The 21,199-nt window shown below is 27.4% G+C and overlaps 1 protein-coding gene across 1 annotated transcript; it reads right to left on the bottom strand.

Annotated features, from left to right (window-relative positions):
* Positions 1-1,505: 1,505 nt before the first annotated feature.
* On the bottom strand, positions 1,506-21,199 carry Hsdl2 (Hydroxysteroid dehydrogenase like 2). Its single transcript, XM_043041324.3, has 8 exons — positions 21,019-21,199; positions 20,551-20,714; positions 18,367-18,580; positions 16,620-16,723; positions 14,747-14,848; positions 7,746-7,934; positions 2,830-3,027; positions 1,506-1,980 (listed from the first exon to the last, which is right to left on the bottom strand). The coding sequence occupies exons 1-8, from the start codon at positions 21,030-21,032 to the stop codon at positions 1,736-1,738; spliced, it is 1,230 nt and encodes a 409-aa protein (XP_042897258.2). The 5' UTR covers positions 21,033-21,199; the 3' UTR covers positions 1,506-1,735.

Here is a 21,199-nt window from a genome sequence, read left to right on the forward strand (position 1 = left end):
TATTTATCATCTATCAATGGTCTAAATAAATGTTTCATTTATATGAACACCTCAATGGCTAGACTTTTGCTCTCTTTTCAAAGCAGCAGTGTTAAATATAGTTTCCCAACTGATAAGTAGAAAAGGAATTTTTAGTGAAGAGAAATTGAGAACATTTAAGACATCATATCAGCTTGTGGGCTATCATAACCAATACCATCTAGATAAAAAGACGCCATTGTCTGAAGCATTTCACAAGAGCAGTATCATTTTCTCTCCTGTCTTTGTAAGGATAAAGGAAGGTGAAAGGAGAATGATTGATTTTTTAATATTTTTAGTTGTGGAGCCATAAGCAGAATATTTTCAAATGCTCTGCAACAGGACTTATTAATTTATACAAATGTTCTGCAAGCATTTCACAGCGAAAAAAAGTCAACTTTACGTTAAAATACTATATTTTCATTTATTAAAATACAGGATCATACGAAGATGCACTACATTATTTTTTAAACCAAGGCAATGTAATTGTAAAGGCATGCTATGGATTACATACTAAAAGATTTTTAAGCGAAAGCAAATTAATTAATAAATATGTTGGGATATTTATTTAATGCAAGACATACTTCTAAAATTGTATAAGCTATTTAGAAATCAATTTCGCTTTTGTCAGGGTATCTGCAACATTTTAGATTTTCAAATTCATGATTTTCCATGACTAGTTCCAAGAATTTTTCATGACTTAAAGAAATTACTATTTTCTCCGACAAAAACGTAACACTAAATTTAAAAAAGCATTATAATAACATTCATTGAAATGATAATTATAACCAAAACTGTTATACTCTGCATCTTCATATTTATAGATTTTAAATTTAAAAAACAGAGTAAAGAAAGAGTTAAGCAATAAAATAGATGGGGAAAAAATAAAAATAAAAATTTTTTGTTGTTTTTTCTGCAGAACTATATTCAAAAGATACTTTTCTTGTTCATCAGAAAAGAAAGAAATGCTCCTTATTTCTCTGTTCTCATTTCGAAATAAATAAAAAAATTCACCAATGATTGGCTTGCTTCAGCTTAAAATTGAAATTGATAAAAAAATAAATAATAAAAATTCTTAAATCATAGAAGTTTAAAACATAATTCGTTTTAGAACAATGTTCTGCTTTTTCCTTCATTTTTTGAAAGAACACCATAATTTTTAATGAACATGATAAAGAAATTTTATATTCTAATAAAATATGACTGTGAGTAGTGATTTTGTTAGCAATTCTGACATTTGGAATATGATGAAATTGAGGGGGGATGGGGATTCCATTTTAAAGATTCGGCGACCTAAATCCATGACTTTCCATGATTTCTTTTTAAAAAATAGTAAAAATCATGACATTTCATGACAAATTTTGTTCAATAACGAAATTCATGACTTTCCAGGTACGCGGATACCATGTTTCGTAGAATGCTGTTACTTTTATATCAAGGCAACAAATGCTCATCTGTAATCTAATAAATAATCTAAAAAAACATGCTTTTAAGAAAAATAAAATTTTATTACTGTTTGTTCAAAACTTGCCAAATACAATATAAATTTAAAGTAGAAAAACAATTCATTTGCATACAATATTAGAAGACAATTAAAACATCTGTTATGTTAACAATATATTTTAACATATAAAATATCCAAACTTTTATATTTTAATAGTTAAAGATAACATTTAATTAACTTTAACAATTTATAGAGCATAGAAATAAAAACTTTCTATAATTTTGATTTTAAATGTGACATTAACTTTTCCAGCTTCATTGCTAAAGACATATCACCTTTTAATTTTAATTTACCAGACATAAAAGCACTTGTAGGTTTCAATTTACCAGTGAACATATTTACAAAACTTTCAAGATCCAGGATAAGAGTGACATCAGCTTTACCAGTTGGCGGAGATCCTTTGCCAACAGATCCAGATCCATTTTTCATGTCAACATACCATTCTTCATTAACTGGACCTGAAATTTAACAAATATACAATAAAGTAATTTAAAAAGATTCTGGATAGTATATTTAGTGTAATTTAATATCGTGGGTTTCTAAACTTGAAACATTTTCATTTTCAATCTTTTAAAAGTCAATCTCAAACTCTTCTAAGGAAGCCAAATTTTCTCTACACTAACAACAGTAAAAAAATTCTTAGACAAAAAAGTTTTAACATGGATTCACCTTGATTGCTCAATGACCAAAGTGTTGAATAAAACATTGATAAGTCATAATATCACTTCTAGTCAATAATTTTTACTGTTTGATCATAATTAAAGAAGATCTATTACATTTTAAATATTTTCTTAATAAGTATTTTAAATCTTAACAATACATTGTTATTAGTTAATATAAAGGGTGGAAGTTAATTAGATTATGAACTGAGATTTTCATTAAACACAGAAACTAAGAAGTAAAAAAAGGGATATAAAATAAAATATATTCAGTCAAAAACACACACTTCTCATATAAAGTAATATAAAATTATGCACAAAAATCCAGTGAAGTGCAGTTTTACCTTTATCACATAGAGTTTTAAGAATATCTTGGAGTAGAGAGTATCTTAATTTTCGAAACCCACAAAATATAAGAAATAAAAAATTTTAAAAGAAAAAACATGCACTTTACTAAATATTTCATTGATATATTGAGAGAAAGAGAGTAAAAATGCCAGTTTTGTATAAAGATCTATACCAGATTATTGAAAGGGAGACAACCTTTTATATTGATTATAAGTAGATAAAGCATTTAATTTACATCAGAAGAAAATCAATGATAACACTGGGAAAAAAGTAGAGGTTAAACATAAAACAAAAAAATACCAGTAATTTGAAATGAGTAGACACCAGACGTTTTCTTGACAACTTCTTCATTTAAAACAGATTTTATTTTGTTGAAGACAGTTTCCACAGAGTTATCGGCAGGTTTTTGCTCACCAGACATATATAGTTCATCCAAATTAACAGAAAATGATTTTAAATGCTCCTCTGGAAGAAAAAAATCAGGAGACAACTGTTGAGCTAAAAAATGAAAATAAAAATTTGGTAAATGAAAAAAATTCTTAACAACTTATACATAAAGAATAAAATACAGTAGTCAAAAAAATAAGAAGCAGTTGACAAAAATTTGCAAATTTATTAAAATGTTTCATTGTTGAAAACCATTTCTCTATCCAATCAACTATCCAATAATAAAAAAATTTGTTTTGAACAGAAATCATTGTTCTTAAGCTACTTCTTGTCAGCTTAAAAAATTTTCTAAATAGCAAAATAGTTTCTTTTTAGCTATAAGAAAACAGTGTAAAGGAGAAACATTCACACAAAATTGATCATTTACAAATATACTAGAAGAATAAAGTAAATAAAGAAACGCATGCTTTGTCTTGGAAAGTAAACAATGTATGGCTTTTATGAGCACTATTTTTGAAGGAATTTGGGAACCAATGATAAAAATATATAAAAAGCGAAATTCAATTTATGGTGAGTGATATTTGCAATTCAAACCCAGAATTAGGCACTGGTAGATAATGAATCACATTTTTAAAAAAAAGATTCAAAATGACTAGTAAATCATCCATTTAATTTCTTTTTTTTTTTTCTTTTACCAAGATAAGTAAACAATATTTACACAGAAATTATTTTATTACTTTGAAGAAGTCATTTGAATAATGATTGGTTAAAAGAAATAAAAAATCATTTGTGATTTTAAATACTGAAATAAGCAAGAGGAGTCAGACAACAAAGCCTAAATTTTACAAAGCACCTCCTGCCGGCAAGAAATCATAAATTATGGGTGTAAATAAACAATAAGAAATGAAAAATTTCTCATTTCTCAATTGAAGAAAAAAAAAATTTTGTACAAAATATTGAAAATGTTTAAAACCATGATATGCAAAGTGCTGGATATCAAAATTTCACATTTACATTCAAACATACAATTAATATCTTATTAGTAAATAGACTATTTAGTAAATAATCATGAACTAGAAAATTGTTACAATATTTTGCACATTACATTGATACATTATATTTATATTAATTATTAAATTCAATTTTTGTCTTAGCTAAACCAATTTGTTTTTGGAAGTTATGAATCAAAAATATAACTTATCAATAATTTATTTCTTAATAATTCACAAAAATCAAAATAAAATAAACCAATAATAAGGAAAAAGAAAATGTTCAAATCTGATAAATTAAGTTTTTGATAAGTTATAATTTGAATAACTGTTATAATATTCATTTCAGTAATAGTTTTGTTCAAATAATTATAAATATTTATCTAAATAATTAGAATATGATCATAAACCTCTGGTAGTTTTAGCCTAAAGACCGAGCAATTTTTAACTAAGAGGAGTCAGAGTCAAACAAATTTCATTTTACTCTGGCACCAACTCGATTGTCCTGATTTAACTTTAGAAAATAATTTACCAAGCATGTCTAATTAATCCATAATCGGCTAGTAATAGCAAGTATTATAGTCAAGGTTCTTTAATTTTTAAAGTTCGTCACCATTTCTTAGCTTTAAAATTCAAAATATGTTACGGGTGGGAAGTGAATAAGGACTATTTTTACAAAAAGTTTATCATACTGTTCAAATTCTCAAAATATTACATCATTGGTGTTTTCTCATAAAGCAAAATATTCATTTGCAAATCAGAAAATTTTCAAACTTTAAAATTTAAATAATAGGGTGTTAAAAGTTTTCTGGAAGAAAAAAAAAACTAATTTGTTAAATAGGCATTACTCTTACAAAGTCTGTAAGCATATATTTTCTTTTCAAATATGAATTTAAATAGAAATTTTACAACTTTAAATTGAAATAATAGGGTGTTAAAAGTTTGGCACAATTATTTTTCTAGAGGAAAAAAAACTAACTTGTTAAATAGGCATTACTCTTACAAAATCTGTAAGCATACATTTTCTTTTCAAATATGAATTTAAATAGACTTTAAATTTTATATCTTGACAATTATGTCTTGTACAATTAAACCCATATTATCAAAAATGCATGAGAATCTGCAATTCATCAAAATAGGCACAAATTCAGGATATTTTATCAAATTTAAATCAAGCCATGCCATAGTGATCACTCATGAAAGAGAACAAACATTTAATGAAAAACTACAGTTGTATATAAAATCACAAATGTAAATAAAAGAAAAAAATAGCCTCAAAAATAAATTTTAAAAAAATTAAATTACAAAGTAGGAAAAAAATTTCACAAAAACATTAAAAAATTATTTGGTATAATTAGTCTTTTCAATAAGATACGAATTTTTTTTTTTTAAACAAAACAGAGCAGTTTTTCTTTTTTTTCTTCTTAGAATTTAACTACCTTACTTCAAAACCAGTGTTCTTTTTAAATCTTTAAGTTTCATTAAAGTATTAATAATTGTATGGTAATGACTTTGCCTTGAAGAAACTCAAAAAAGTAACAAATAAAATTAAGTAATGATTTTGCTGTTTTACTGGGAAAAAAATCAAGGAATAAGGAAAAAAAATCAATTTAATACTATCCTCTTCAAGGCTATCCTTTTTTAAAAAATAGTTTCCTTTGATAAATTATATTTTTTATTGCATTAAATAACAAGCACTGCATTTTGAAACATTACTGTTGTCTATAAAATGCATCTAAAATTGTTACTATTTAAAACCATTAAGTTAGATTGTGAAAATTTAGCAATATAAGACAATAAAAAAATTTTTGGTATAAACTAAAGTGAAACAAAAAATTTATATTACTCTGCATCTCCAACAATTTAATGCAAGCTTTAATTTCATGTACTATAAATTAAAAAGAAATAAATATTTTTTCAGTACAAGTTAATGATTTTTAGGAATGGGATGAGAATTAACATGATGGGTGGTGTATTGACCATAACTGTTACCGAAACAAAACACAGATCTATACTGCTAACTTAAAAGAATAAAAATAGAGCAAATTTTACAAAATAAATATTTAATGGAAACTACTGTACAATATATAAATAAAAGGTTCCATGTGCAGAAAATTGTTACTACAAATTTGAATTGGCAGTCTTATTTAATATCTATTATACATTAAAGATACACAATTGATCAAAACTTCATTTTACTTTGTTTATTTACACTTAATAGCAAATTTTAGGCAATTGTAACTTATTTCTCAATAGCAGAGACAGACAAAAAAAAATTATTACAAAAAAATATGTATGCATACTATATATTCAAATGGATTAAAAAAAGTTTTAAAAACTATAAAGCTTAAACAGTTTCAAACTTCTTACAATAAAAGAGGCTAGCCTTGCTCTTTTTAGCAGATTACTTAAATTCTTAAGCCAGCAAGAATGATAAAGAGTAAGCTCAAGAGCGATACATTTATTTCTAAGATGTTTCTTTTTCAGTAAATTATAAATTGTTTCAGGTATTAGGGTAAACCAACCAGTGAAGGAACACTACCCAGTGAAGGAACATTTCATATATATTGATTAAAAATAAGAATTTGAAAGTTTTTCTTTAGATTGAGTGGTAACATTAACTTACTGCCAAACAATAGAAAGTCATCTAGCAATATTTTGGATTACCTGGTCAAATAGATTTCTCTGGAAAAATTTTTGAATTTGTTATTATCTCTGCAACACCTTCTTTCTTTGAAAAAATTATAAGGTGAGTGTTTGTATTTATATGTTTGAAGTGGAATTAATTGCATGTAATAGTTTTATTTTTCTCACTGTGAAAAGGAGAATTCAAAATATAGTTATTGGAGTTTGTGACAAGCTTTCCTCTTTCTCCCAATACAGCGTCTCTGGCGGTGAACTAAGACAGTCTGCCAGGAATCGCCGTTAAGTACGGACGTTTAATTCGAGCCCAAAACCCCCTCTTCCAAATTCTTGTATTTTTTTATTCTTGCTTTATTTTTATGTGTTTTGTCCTTTCAATAAATATTTAGAGTTAGATAATTTCTATTCTTTCATTATTTATGTGAATTGGTAGAAATACAAATAAACCAAGACTTCCCCTACAAGTTACGTTTCATTTTTTAAGCATCATAGCATAATAAAGTATTGAGATAAGGAGGTGTTTATTCACTGGATCACCAAACGAGGAAAAACCAGTGAAGGAACAAGTGTTCCTTTACTGGATTTCTTTCTAAGTTAATGAAAATAAAAGATAAACTTTAATTTTCTTATATCTTTAGTGATGTTCTGCATCAAAAGTATGTTAAAATTAAGAAAAACAACTTCTAACCAGTAAGGGAACAGGCATGTTCCTTTACTGGGCATTGATTTCGCAGTGAATGAACAGTAAGTGTTAATATGTTGACACTTTAATTTTCAAAGTATTTATAGGTTATAATTTCAAGAATAGGCTTGTTTTTAAATATTTGTAGGGCTTATAAATTCATAAAGAGCATTAAAAAATAACCAAAATTAAGTGTTCTTTTACTGGGTGTTCATTCACTGATAAGGGCTGTTCCTTCACTTGGTCTTCTAACTGCTTGCTATTTGAACCTCCAAAACTTTAAAACAATATTATGTAAGTTCTCTGCAATTTTTTTTACATAATTTGCAAATAGTAACAAATATGTTTACACTGTCATTTAACTAAAATTACGAATTTTGAAATTAATATGATTTTTTAAAAGGCAAGCGAAGCTTAAGTGTTCCTTCACTGGTTAGTTTACCCTATACAAAGAGCTGATAATAAGTTGACAGCACCAATTTAATTAAAATGCTTAAAAAATATAATATTCTTACTTGGATCAACTGCATATTGATCCAAATCAGTAATTCCCTGGGATTTCAGAACATCTTCATCAATTAGGAATTGACCTGAGTTTCTGTTCATAAACACTGCATATGCAGCATCAGCCATAACATCTGGTTTTCTACAGTTCTTAGTGATATCTTTTCCACCAAGCATTTCCATTGCTGCAGTAGCGATTGCTGAAATACATTTCAAAAGTCAATTTGATAAAAATATTCCTTTGTTTCTGCTTCTATAATGCAAAACTTTATCATAATAAAAATATATTGATAAAATGAGTAATATGTATGACTGATTTCATATCAAATCAACCAATGGTCTAAATCAGTGTTTCCCAAAGTGTCGGTCGCCCGTAGAAAAATTTTGCCAAGTCATGAAAGAAAATTGTAAAAAAAAAAAAAAATTACAGATAATTTTTCTTACATCAGTTCGACACTACATACAATTTATAATCGTCATTGAACAGCTAAACCAGCCACTACAAATGTCCAACTTCGCAGCCTTGTAATTTTGAAACCAATCCAGAATACAAGGGAACTCCTGGATCGAGCATTTGTCTCCGTGGAGGACTTTTTGCTGAAATTAACCTGTATTTTGTTACATGGAGAAGTAAACCTCAAAACCTCTCATGGTAAACCGGACAGCAAGGGGACTCTAACCCATGATTCGTTTGTGTATTGTACTCTTTTGCATAGCTTTATCGAAGGCACATTGTGCTGCTAACGTTGCTAGGTCTTTTCCTTCCCACGCATGCACATTACCTGTTTTCCACATGCTTTAATCTGTGGGCCAAAGTCGCTAAAGCAGTTCTAAACCAGTTTATTTTGTTCCGAGGGGTTATCTTATTCAAAAAAATAGAACACAAATTTGACTGAGAAACAAATTCATAAAGTTCACCAATTAATGGACTAATCAGAAGCAAAGCAGCTGTCTGGATAGTGGACTACTCGTGCATGTTTGCCTGCAATTTCGTCATTCAAAATATTGCCATCTCTAGTATGTGCACCGCAAACTCACGTGTGTTAAAAGAAGCTGATAAATTGCTGTTTCAATTCAAGAACATGCTTAGGAGCTAATAACCAGTTTTAAAGACTACTTTCCAAATATTCCTTCAAATAATATGTGAATTAAACATCTGTTAAAATTGAAATAGAAGAAATGTTTAATCTTAGTAAATAAGAAGTTGATAATTTAATAATTTTACACAGATCTGGAAAAAGTGTTTGAAACTGTACCACTAATTAATTTTTTATTGTACTGTCAAAAGGAGTATCCAAGCGTAAGCAATACAGTATACCTGTTCTCAGCCTTGGTGTACTTAAAAAATGAATATCGAAACAGATTGGATGACAAACTAAATTTGAGAATAAAATTAACATCAGTAACTCCGAATTCGAAATTGTTATGTGATGACAAACATCAACCTTCGCACTAAGAACAAAATATGTGGAAACAAAGTTTACTTATGTTTTAAATGAATAGAATTGCTAATTTTTTAAATACAGTAGGGAACCGATTATCCGGAACGATCGGGACCATCGCTATTCTGGATAACTGATTTTAAAGGTTTTCTGAAGCGCTACAAAAAGCCTTTTTTTTTATTGTTAAACCCAACTAAAAAATTATAAAAAAATTTTTGAAATAATCTTAAAAAGAAGTAAAAACGATGAAGTAATGCACTTATGATTATTTTCAAAATGATGGTAAGGTAAACATCTTTCAAAAAAGAAAGAAAAATCCTAAAATCTTATGAGGAAAAAAAAGATTTCTTTAATAAATAACGGAAAAATTTATCGAACTTCGTTCCGGTTTTCTGATTTCTGGATAACAGGTTCTGTACTGTACTTATATTTTTCTTACATAATTATTTTGAAATATATTTGTGTATGAAATAAACAAATAATTTGATTCTTATGAAAAAAATAAAATTCGTTTTGCAAATAAATGTTTGTTTTTCATAAATTGGGGTCACGAAAAACTTTAAAGCCTCGTACTGGCTGCGATCAAAAAGGTTTGGGAAATGCTGCTCAAAATGTAGTACAGTAGAGAACCATTTATCCGGTATCCAGATAACCGGGAAACCAGAAAACCGGGAAAAATTTTGCTCGATTTTCCCGCCATTTTAAACTAGAACGATTTTAAGCTAAAACGAAAAAAGCGGAAATTGGACTCATCCTTGAAGTTGAGTAGAAGAAAATGTAAGGAAGGGGAAATTTCTTTCCCCGTTTACACAGAGAAACGTCATTTCCTCCGTGACCTTGAAGGCAGGGAAGGGAGGAATGCTTTATTTTTTCCTTTAGGCCGTCAATCAAACTCAAGGGTGTGGCATGCTGATTTCGTTTTCTGCTTGATTTACGAAGGAGGTGGGGAAAATGCATTGCATGCATATCAGTGAACAGAAAAAGAAAAGAGAAAAATATATTTATTTGACATCGACTAATAAAAATAAAATCTTTTTCTTTTGAATAAATTCTCATTCTTTGGAAGTGCGGTATCAATTGCAAGTTTTTCTTGGTGTGGAATCACATCTGCTGTAATTAAAAATCTTGTTTTTATCAACAAAAAAAAAAATAAATAAAATGAAAGGAGAATTGTTTATTAATTTAAACATAGGATTATTTTATGAAGCAGAATGCAGTTTTGCTTTTCTGATTCCACTACGCTTGATTTTTTTCTTTTCGCGATAAATTTCGCACTCAATAAATTAATTCTTTTTATTCATAAATTTTATCATTAGGTTTTTTTTTTTTTTTTTTTTGAATTCCGTTGATCTTGCCTTGTTCCGGGTTTTAATATTTATGCTAGTGCCTTTTTTAACTATCGTCTCGGTTCGATAATTTTCAAGTGTTTTTATTTAGATTAATAAGTTTTCCTTTTATTTTATTGTTTCCCCCCGTATAATTAGGTATGAAATATATTGCGTTATTTAATCATTGGTTTTGTTTAGATTATTTAATTTAGGAATTGTAATTATTTTTAAAAAATAAATATGAGAATTTTGTATTTTTTAAACTTGATTTTCTTGTCTAAACTTGCAAATTTTTTTATTCTTTTAAATGTTATATTTCTACCATTTTTTTTTCCTTTTTAAAGTTAGGAGTACCTTTCTTTTTTCTCTTACTTTATGCACTACACTTTTTCCTTGTACTTCGGGTTCGATAAAACATCGATCAACGACACTTTTTGGTCGATCCAGAAAACCGGGAAATTCAGATATCCGGGATAGCGATAATCCCGAGCATCCCGGATAATTGGTTCTCTACTGTATTTTGCTTAATTTTGAAACAGAGATAGAACTAGCAGATTAGACAAGTTATAAATTTTTGAAATTGTGAAGATTTTTTTTTTTACAATTTTATAATTTTTAAGTAGCTATAATTTGAGAACTATTTGATCTTAAACTAACTGAAGAGCTAAACTTTATGACATTTTCTTCAGTTTTTAACAACCTTTTATAAAATATATAATATAAAATCACTTTAAAAAATCATTTTAAAAAAATTTCAATTTTACTTTTTAAAAATCTTTAAATTAAAATTTTTAGATATATATTTCTCTTTCTAAAAAAAATAATTTGTTTGACTCTCTTTTAATAGAAATTTCAAAATGGCAATTCTTTGGGATCATAATAAAAACATAATAATTTGTAGTTGAACAATGACAAAAAAAAGCTCATAATAGCTCATAATAAAATATTCATTTATTAAACAATCAATAAATAGATGTAAAAGAGGAAGATTTAAAAAAAAAAAAAAAAGGTTTCAAAATATAATTTAAAATTACAAAAGTTTATAATGAAAATGGCTGATAGTAGTTTTCATGTATATATTAATTTTTATTATACTATAAAGTTTTGAGTGGTAAGTAATTTTGAAAAATGCATTTGTGATGGTATAGTTGGCACCATAAAAAGATTTTTAAGTAACACCAGTCTTCAAACTCCATTGGAAAACAAGATTTAACACCTTGTCAATGGAGAACAAAAAAAAATCTACCCTTTGTTACTTTTTTCATGTGACTAATGAAGTAATTGATGTAAGAAGAGAAGTTTTTAAAATTACGATTGGTAAAAACTGTGTTAGTTGTTGCCACTCAAAAGTTTAATGCATTCTTTTCCCTCTACAGCTACCAAATCTAAATAAAAACATATTCTATTTTGGACTTTACTGAAACTCATTAAATTAAAATAATTTTTGACATTGCAAATGTTTCTCTTTAAGAAATTGCTGAGTTTGTTGCTAGTGACTATGGCAATAAATGGTGGCTGACATATGTCCTTTCAGAAGATCATGTAGAAGAAGAAAAAAATTTCTTTATCAATAAACCATTACTTTTTTTTACTTATCCACAGAAATCAGATATTTTAAGCATCGCAAAGAACTTTATTTTAAGTAAATTGCATCTAATACAATAAAAGGAAAAAACATACAATGTTCTGAAAAAAGAGATGTTGGAGCAAAATAAATGTTACATAAAACAAAGAAATGCCCGAGTTAAAATGAAAAAAAAGCAAAATGAAATTTAGTGGTGCATTAGCTCATGATGGGTCAAAACCAATACTGTTCCCCATCCCTTGGACTCTGGGGTGCAGAAGCAGATGATCCGATTGAGTGGTCAGCAAAAGCAGAACCCCCAGTATTTGGTCCTAAAAAAGTTTGGTACTTAATTTATTGATCCACTAAAGGGACAAAAAGTTGAGTCAACCTTGTTCGGGCCTGCATTAGAGCTAGATATTATAAGCATGCTTTTGAATATTTTTTTTATATTCAATTTCACAAGTATGTTGAACAGAATGTATATTTATTTTTCTATATGATACAATTTTGATGATAATTTGATAAATATCAGTATGAAGTAAGGCACAAGAGCTGTGTAAAAAGAATGAAATAAAAAGCACTTTTTCCAAAATTAATTGGACAAATTTTTTTCACATATTTCTTTTCTATACAAATATATTAATTTTTGAAGTAAATAATTAATTGCTAAATTTGAGATATTTCACAAAATGAATTACATATCTGGACAAATTTAGTTTTTTTGTTAACTGAAGTAAAGCAGTGAAATTAAAAATTATTCTTACAATATATATTACAAAGCTAAACTACAATTTTTTTTATTGTGATCCTAAAAGAATACCAACTACATACAGCACAAATATAGTTATAGAATAATTACATAAACTCCATTTTATTCAAAAAAATTGAAGTTTATTTTTTAAAAATAATTTAGTCATGCTACATATTTAATAAAATGCCATTAAAATTATAAAATGAAAAAATTTAGCTCACTAAATCAAATAGTTCTCAAAACACAATTGTTTAAAACTTTTAAAATTGTAAAAAACTTGTACATTTTTAAAATTTTGAAAAAGTTTAACTGCAAAAGTAAAAGTTCAAAAAATATGAAAATTGGTACTTTTTATGTCAGAAATAGGTTTAATTAGCATATTAAAAATCATATAAATCGAAATTGTTAGCCAAATTGTTTTTATTTATTTTGGTTGATTTGATATAGTACCCTCTGTACAAAGAAAGGACTAATATAAACATAAAAGTAACATGCAAGTATATATTGGTTGATAGTGTAATTGGTTGATTACTAACTATAAAAATAACTAAAATAAAGATTTAAAACAAATCTAAGCAATCAGCAAATGTTCAATAATTTACAGCAATTGCCACTGTGGCATTTCATTGCTGCAGTAGCAATTGCAGAAATAAATTTTAATATTCAAGTTGCTAGAAACACATCTCAGTGTCTACAATTATAATTCAAAACATAATCATGCTAAAACATAATAATGGTAAAACTAATAAAACTAATTCATATAAAATTTATATTTAATGCAAAAAATAATTATTAGTTTAAAAAAAGACTGGTAGATAATGAAATTGCTAACCAAGAAAACAACTATATGAAAACTTTAAAAAATACAAATAAACGATCAGAAAAATTACAAAATATAATAACACCACACGAAGAAAATAGGTTGTTTAAAAAAAAGCTGAGAGTATTATAGTATAACATAGACATTTATTTGGTCTCAAAGTTAGGAACAAATATTATATTCATGAAAATCGGATAACATTATAAATCTAAACAGTTAAAAAATAAACAAATCGTTATAATGCATTAGAAAAGACTTTTTTTAAATATTATTATTTATTATTGAGACTGGTTTGAAAGACTTATTCAAAGCATACATAGATACATTTTAATTTCAGAAGTAGATAAGGTACCGTGGAAATATTGACAAGATAGAATAAACACTTTAATTGTAAATTAATTTACATAATATTTTTAAAAAATTTCACAATATTTTTCTTTATTCAACCAAAAAAAATAATTTTTTATCATTAAACAATCCATCATAATTATATATGTTAATAAAAAGAAAAAGTGGTTTAAAATCTAAATGAGACCACCTAATTTGATTATTCAAAGTTGAAATAGTTTATCACCAGAATGCAGATCACTATGTATTGATGGAAAGGTAATGAAAGAGAAATTTAATTTAAACTATTGCTTGTATTCTTGTACTCATAAAGAGGATGTATGTATGCTTGTACTCATAAAGAGGATGGTTAAATTCCGGAAAATGATTATATCCTATAATTATGATATAAATTAGAAAAATTTCCTGTTGCTAAATATTCTGCTTGTTTCATATCAACAGCCTTTAGCACTAAATTTTTTGAATCCTTCTGATAAAAAAGTATTCACATTAGGGGTATTAGGTAAGAAATAAAAATAGTATTCAAGCGAACAAAAAACACAAAAGTTATCAAAATTACACTAAGCATTACAGGGAAAAGTGAACTGAAAATAATCAAACCTCATGTTAAAGAAAATAGAGAATTGTTAAATGAGGATTATTAAAAACACTTCTAAGTACAAAGTGAAATAAAATTCCTAATATTTTTATATTCATATGCATTTTCAAATTTTTATCTTTCGAAACAAATATACATCACTTTGAAGACAAATTTACCTGTTTTGGGCCATAAAGCATTTACAGCAATGTTGTCTTCTTTTAACTCTTCAGCCATTCCCAAGACACACATAGACATTCCATACTTGGCCATAGTATAAGCTGAAATTCAAAATAAAAACTTATCCGTGAAAATACTGGGAAACAGTTATTAAAAAAATCTTCACTAGAAATAAATTGTATAACTACTTTTTTCTTAACAATGCAAGAAGCACATCTTAATTTAAAAAAAAAAAAAAAAAAAAGGAAGCAGTGAAATAAACTTTAAATGTTCAATGCTCATTTCGTGTGATACACACACATTATAACTAAACTATTACAGCTGGAAACATTCAAATGGTTGTGGCGCCGTGACTCTGGATGCCAACACATCAATTTCTGTACACAACTAGATATAAATTTTAATCGTAACTAACTAGGATAAAAAGAATAAAGCAGTTTTCTAAACAAAAATCAAGTCTTTAAATTATAAATTAGTAACATGATTATTAAATTAAACATGCTCATTAAAAATCATACAATATAAATGAAGAACTTAGTGAAATAATGATCAAAGAAACAATTTTGAAAATTGTTAAGCAAATTAAACTTTATTTACCATAACTTTATTACCATATAATTACTTTATTACCATAACCATTTATTTTCATATCCCTGTAAATGAAGATACTAAGTGGCAATGTTTGAATGTTTTTGTAGTTAAAAAAAATTACAAGAACATTTGGCAGCAAACACTCTACTAGTAACTTTAAGTCTCTCTGTGGGGAGTGAGTAGTTATCGGCCATGTCACCCATCATCTATGAAAAGGTACCTTACCATAGAATTGAGTTAACTTGTCTTATATACTAATGATTTGTAATTATATTTTTGTAGTGGTAGATACACTACAGTACTCTCCCACCAGAATTATATCTGTGAAAGAATTCAATGAACCGATACCACTAGTTGATTCATTGCAGTTTTGTGAGAAACCGGGAGAGCTGTACTAAGATCACTGCACTTTTTGAGTGCTGATTGTGAGAGCTGTATTAAGTTCATGGTCGTAGTCGTTGCTGTGTTGCCTTTAGCAGTCGAGTGTATATATTGTACGTTGTGTGTGATTGAGACTGAGATGCAACAGCATGAGGAGGACAATGTCACAGTCACAAGTAGCAAATCAACTGTTCAATGTGGCCATCCATCGAAGTAGACTGTTCACATGGTAGTGAGCGTTTCTGCCAAGGTAGACATGTTCACATTGCATCCGAAGGTCACCAATGTGGGTAGTGTAGTTATAGACAATGTCAAGCCTCATCTATGAAAAGGTTTTCAGCATAGAATCGATTAACATGCCTTTTATCCCAGTGAAGTGGAATTATATTTTTGTATCAGTACATACACTACTAAAGTGCATTTAAGCAAGGAGTACTTTTTTGAAACCAATGTAATAATCCACATTTATTGAAAACATATAGAGATATTTAAACGTAAATTTAGAAAAAATTCTATTAAAGCAAAATTATTATTACTATTAAATTGTTAATTTATTATAATTAATTTATTAATTACTATTAAATTGTTATAATAATTGAAAATAATTGTTGTTACCTAATAAAAAAAAGGTCTTACATTTAACTTTTATGAAATATTTTTTTAAAAAAATACATTACACAAGAAATTTACCATCAACAATCAGAAGTTTTTTTATGTACTTCAGCCTTACTTTTCCAAATACGAGTGGATTGCTTTTTTAAAATTAAAGGGTGTTTTTTTCCTATCATTTTCCCCTTATGGAGATAAGCACTTTAATATTAGCTTATATTACATGTTATGAAGCTTTTAAATGTAATTTAGCTTCATTAGAGAAAAAATTATTGATTTAATGATTCTTACCTACATGTCGTTTAAACCAGATGGATTCCATCAGCAATGGAGGACTGATATTCAATATATGAGCATTTGATGATTTTTTCAAATGTGGTATACAAAGCTTAGATCTGTAATAAAAAACATTTTTTAAAGAAATAAAAACACTTTAAAAACTTTACATATTTTTTAAGATCTAGTATAATACACATCAAGAGTATTTTAAACAATGTTCGTTCAATTTAGGAAAAAAATCTGCAATAACTAACAACGTTTGTTCAATTTAGGATAAAAATTTGCAATAACTTTTTATGAATACAGCATACAAATATATATGGTATGCACCACTAAAACTGTCATAGCAGCTTGGCTTTTCGGAAATGAGATGTTTGTGAAGATTCATGCATTATTTTGTAAAGAAAATAACAGAAATGAAGCTAAGAAAAGGTGAGTATAATAACATAAGTACCATATATTTCCAAATATAAGACAAGAATTTTTAGAAAATTTTACAAAAACTGCAAACTTTCATGCCTGACTGAGTCACATACTAACTTCTTCACATAGAAATATGAAAGTGCTGTTTATCCAACTCTTGGACTGTGTTCTCATGTTTTTGTAGGAGGAGGTAGTGTCAGCTTCTCACGAATTGATTTATAATCATATCTACCAATTATCAAAAGTTCCAAGACATCGCCAACAGAAATGTCTTGTCAAGCATTAGCAACAATCAGTATCACAAATCATACATGCATGATATAAAATAAAAGTGAAAGTAGTATGTTTAATATAAAAATTGAAAAATAAAACATTAAAAGGACAAAGGAATAATATTATTTTTTATTCAACTAACTACAAATCCATGCTTTTTTTACCCACAGAGATCTTTACCCATACTTTCTTCTTTTGCCCACAGTGATCTTTACCCATACTTTCTTCTTTTTCCCAGAGTGATCTTCACCCATACTTTCTTCTTTTACCCACAGTTACTACATCTACTAAAACTACAAGAGAAGGTGTATTTCCAAGTGCAGCATGCCTTATTTCTTTTAACAACGGCCTAAATTTTGGGTGAATTTCCAAATTAAAAACATATACTATGTGGCTTATACACAGATGGGCTTATATTCGGAAATATACAGTCTTATTTTTAATCTCTTACTTTGTTTTGAATAATAATTTCCATTATTTTGAAAATTAATTATTTTATCATGATCTGTTATTGTTGGACACTGGTGGCACAACACGTCTCACTCAAAAAGACTGATGTGACATCAAAGTCACAGAGCCTAACTGTAAAATGAGAGACAGGATATTTTTTATTTTTTTCAAATTTTAATATTATTAATGGTAAAAAAAACTGCTAGCAAAAGAAAAACTTTCCATATAAAAAAAAGTTGAAATTAGTCTGGAAAGAGTTAAAAATATTACCTTTAAGAAACAAAGAAAGGTTTTAATTTCCTATCTTTCTCAGAAAAACCAAAATATACAAGAAAAATTCAATTTGAAAATTAAATTTTAGTATTTATAAGGATGAGAAAATTGTTGGGAGAACAATGTAATTTCCAGCTGTTGAAAATAATCAATGGTGAAATGAAAAAAAGAATCCACTGTACATTAAATGCCAAATTACAATTAAAGTTTCCCAAAAAAATTTTTTAACAATGAAAAATTGAAACATGATAATCAAAAAGGAATGATGAAAAATATAAACAGCATGAAACATGAACAAAAAATACAATACAAAGACATTTTCAATAATAATAAAACATACACTAAGAATGTTCCTCGTGTGTTGATATTGTGCATAAGATCATAACGCTTCATTGGTGTAGCTTCTGTACCAGTTAAATGAATAGCTGATGCATTATTTACTAAAATATCTATGCCACCAAAATTATTAACAGCTGCATCAACGGCATTTTGTACTTGTTCCTCATCTCTGACATCAACAATGCAAGGAAGGCACTTTCCACCAACAGCTTCAACTGAAAAGTAAAAAATATTACTTTCCATGAAAGAGGTTATAATCCATCTATCTAAAGAACTCTTCCTGCAACTAATTCTGGAGTTGTCTATTGCTATTGAAACAAAAAGATAAATAAAATAAAATATTTTTTAGAGTGATAGACCTTAAACACTTCTCACATCGATCCCTGTTGAGTTTTATCTTAAATTTTTGCCTTTTACTCTTATTTGAAATCGAAACCATTATAACCGACAATGTTGCAGACAACTAAAGAGAGGAGTTCTTTAGATGAGAAGACTATACATGTTTCATTACTTTCTTTGCGTAAACATTGTCTTGATTAGTAATAATCAAGAAAATAATTTTTTGATAAATAAAGGAATGTGTAAAACATTGTATATTCTTAAAATATACCTCAAAATGCTTAAGTTTTATGAGAAACCAAGTTTTCCATTTGTAATATATACTTACAATTTTCATATAATTTCTTCCCAACTTTGAGCACAAGTAGTTCATTCTATAAATCAACTGGCCAGAATAAAAATTCACCATTCTTTTAATACAAAAACTAGCAAAATTGATGAAATTTCTCCCAAAATGATAAAGCTTAGGTTATTATTATTATTTCTTTTTAACTTTTAAACTTCAGGAACTCTTTTATAGAGAAAATGTTTGTTTACCTAAACACATTTGATATATATAAGATGTTTCAAAGTTCAAATGTCATATTCAGAGGCAATTAAACGGTGTGGAAACTTTAAAAACATCATAGAATATGGAGTCGCTTACCATGTTAAAAAGAGGTCAGTGCATGTGTTCTATGAATCTAGAGGTAAATCTCATAGTATGGAGTGTCAGTGTTGCTTCAGTAACCCAATAGCATGACAATGAATCATGGACTATGAAATGATGTCAGAGGGTTAAACTTCAAGCAACTCGAGTAATAATTAATCAAAGAAATATCAAGTTTTTTCTGAAGCAATTTTGAAACCTAAATGGACTTTCTAATTTTAACCCTCAACTTAATTTACGACTGATCCCATATTCTATGTAATGTTTTCATTTTCTTCCCAACTCTTATTACGTTTTAAATTTTTCAAACAAATTCTGGAACACTTTGAGCATGGTTGGCTAGAATATGTATATTATGATATTTATATATTAATAAATATCAGATAAATATCAGATAAAATATCCAACCATTAAAAAAAGATTATTTATGGTTCAAAACGCTTTAAATCTATTAGATATCTCATTAGTCTTTTTCATTACTAAAATAAATTAACAATAAAATTATATTTAAAATTGATGAATAGCTATGGCTTTTCATAATCTTAGAGATGATATGCTATTTCCGATTAAAATCATAAAGCAAATAAAAGTTATGCGAGATTTTCAAATACATAAATTTGAGGCAAGCTAGCAGAAAAAATTATGCGTAAACAAAACTGACACTGTAAATTTAATTTCTCATTTACTAACTTAGAAAACATTTAACCTCCTGAGTGTTTAGTCTCGAGTTTTTCGGCATTTTAAACTACAAGCTTTCCAAAGCTCAAGAACTAGCATCTGCCCTGTTATTCATAACAAAAACGGCATAACAGCATTTTATCATCAAATTTTGCCCTAAGACTTACTTAACACATAAAGAAAACAATTTATTATTTTTTAAATGTGTTCTTCATATTAACATCCAATTAAGAGAATCACAATTCAGGACGTAAACATTTATTGATACTGCTTAATTAATAATGATAATCGGTGCTAGTAATATTGTATTAATAGACAACAAATATACTAAAATGGGTACTGTGATAGTGCATTTTTATAGCCCCTAATAAAGTATCAATTAATCTAAAATTAATTTTCAAAAAACTTAAAAAAGGGGAATAGTTTACTCAACCAAGAAATAGGGTTTTGCTACGTGTACAGAAATATTAAAAAAATTAAAACACAGATTTTTATTAAATAAGGAAAGTTGCAACTTACTTTCTTTTGCAGCAGTATATATCGTGCCTGGTAACTTAGGATGTGCTGTAGCAGTTTTAGCAGCAATCACAACATTCGCTCCATCACTGGCTGCTTTCAAACCAATGGCTTTTCCTATTCCACGACTACCTCCAGTGATGAATATTGTTTTGCCAGCTAATTTTCTGAAATGTCAAGATTGAAAATTAAAATTTCGATACATTGTAAATCACAAACATTGAATATAAAATACATTGAAACATAGAGGAAAAAAAATTTTTTTTTCATTAGATATTACTAATAATATTTGGTAGAAATTTGGCATCTGACAAAAAGGCGCTTTTTATTATTAGTTCACAACTTTTATAGACTTTTCATAATTTCTTCTAAAACTACAAACTAGTTTTGTTTGATGAAATAAGGATACATTTCCACATTTCCATATAAAAAATTGCAATTATAATTAGACGAAAGAGTGAATCTTCATACCCAGTATTAATCATTTTTGAAAGCTTTACAGAAGAGATAGTCAGGAAATTTTGTCTTGAAAACTTAAGAGGAAAAAAAGCTAAATCAATAAGATAAGAATATAATCTCCGGTCTACTCACTCCCGGAAAATAAATAAACAAAAAATTGAAGTTGTTTCGAAAAGCTACCGTTGCCAAATAC

Source organism: Parasteatoda tepidariorum, chromosome 7 (genome assembly GCF_982258835.1).
Source record: "Parasteatoda tepidariorum strain Cologne lab strain chromosome 7, Ptep-v5.0, whole genome shotgun sequence".
NCBI lineage: Eukaryota > Metazoa > Arthropoda > Arachnida > Araneae > Theridiidae > Parasteatoda > Parasteatoda tepidariorum.

Coding starts and splice junctions, on each gene's coding strand:
- Hsdl2 (XM_043041324.3), bottom strand. Junction 16,724..18,366: donor ACACGAGGAACATTCTTAGT/GTATGTTTTATT, acceptor TTTTTATTACAG/ATCTAAGCTTTGTATACCAC. Junction 14,849..16,619: donor CTGGTTTAAACGACATGTAG/GTAAGAATCATT, acceptor TTTGAATTTCAG/CTTATACTATGGCCAAGTAT.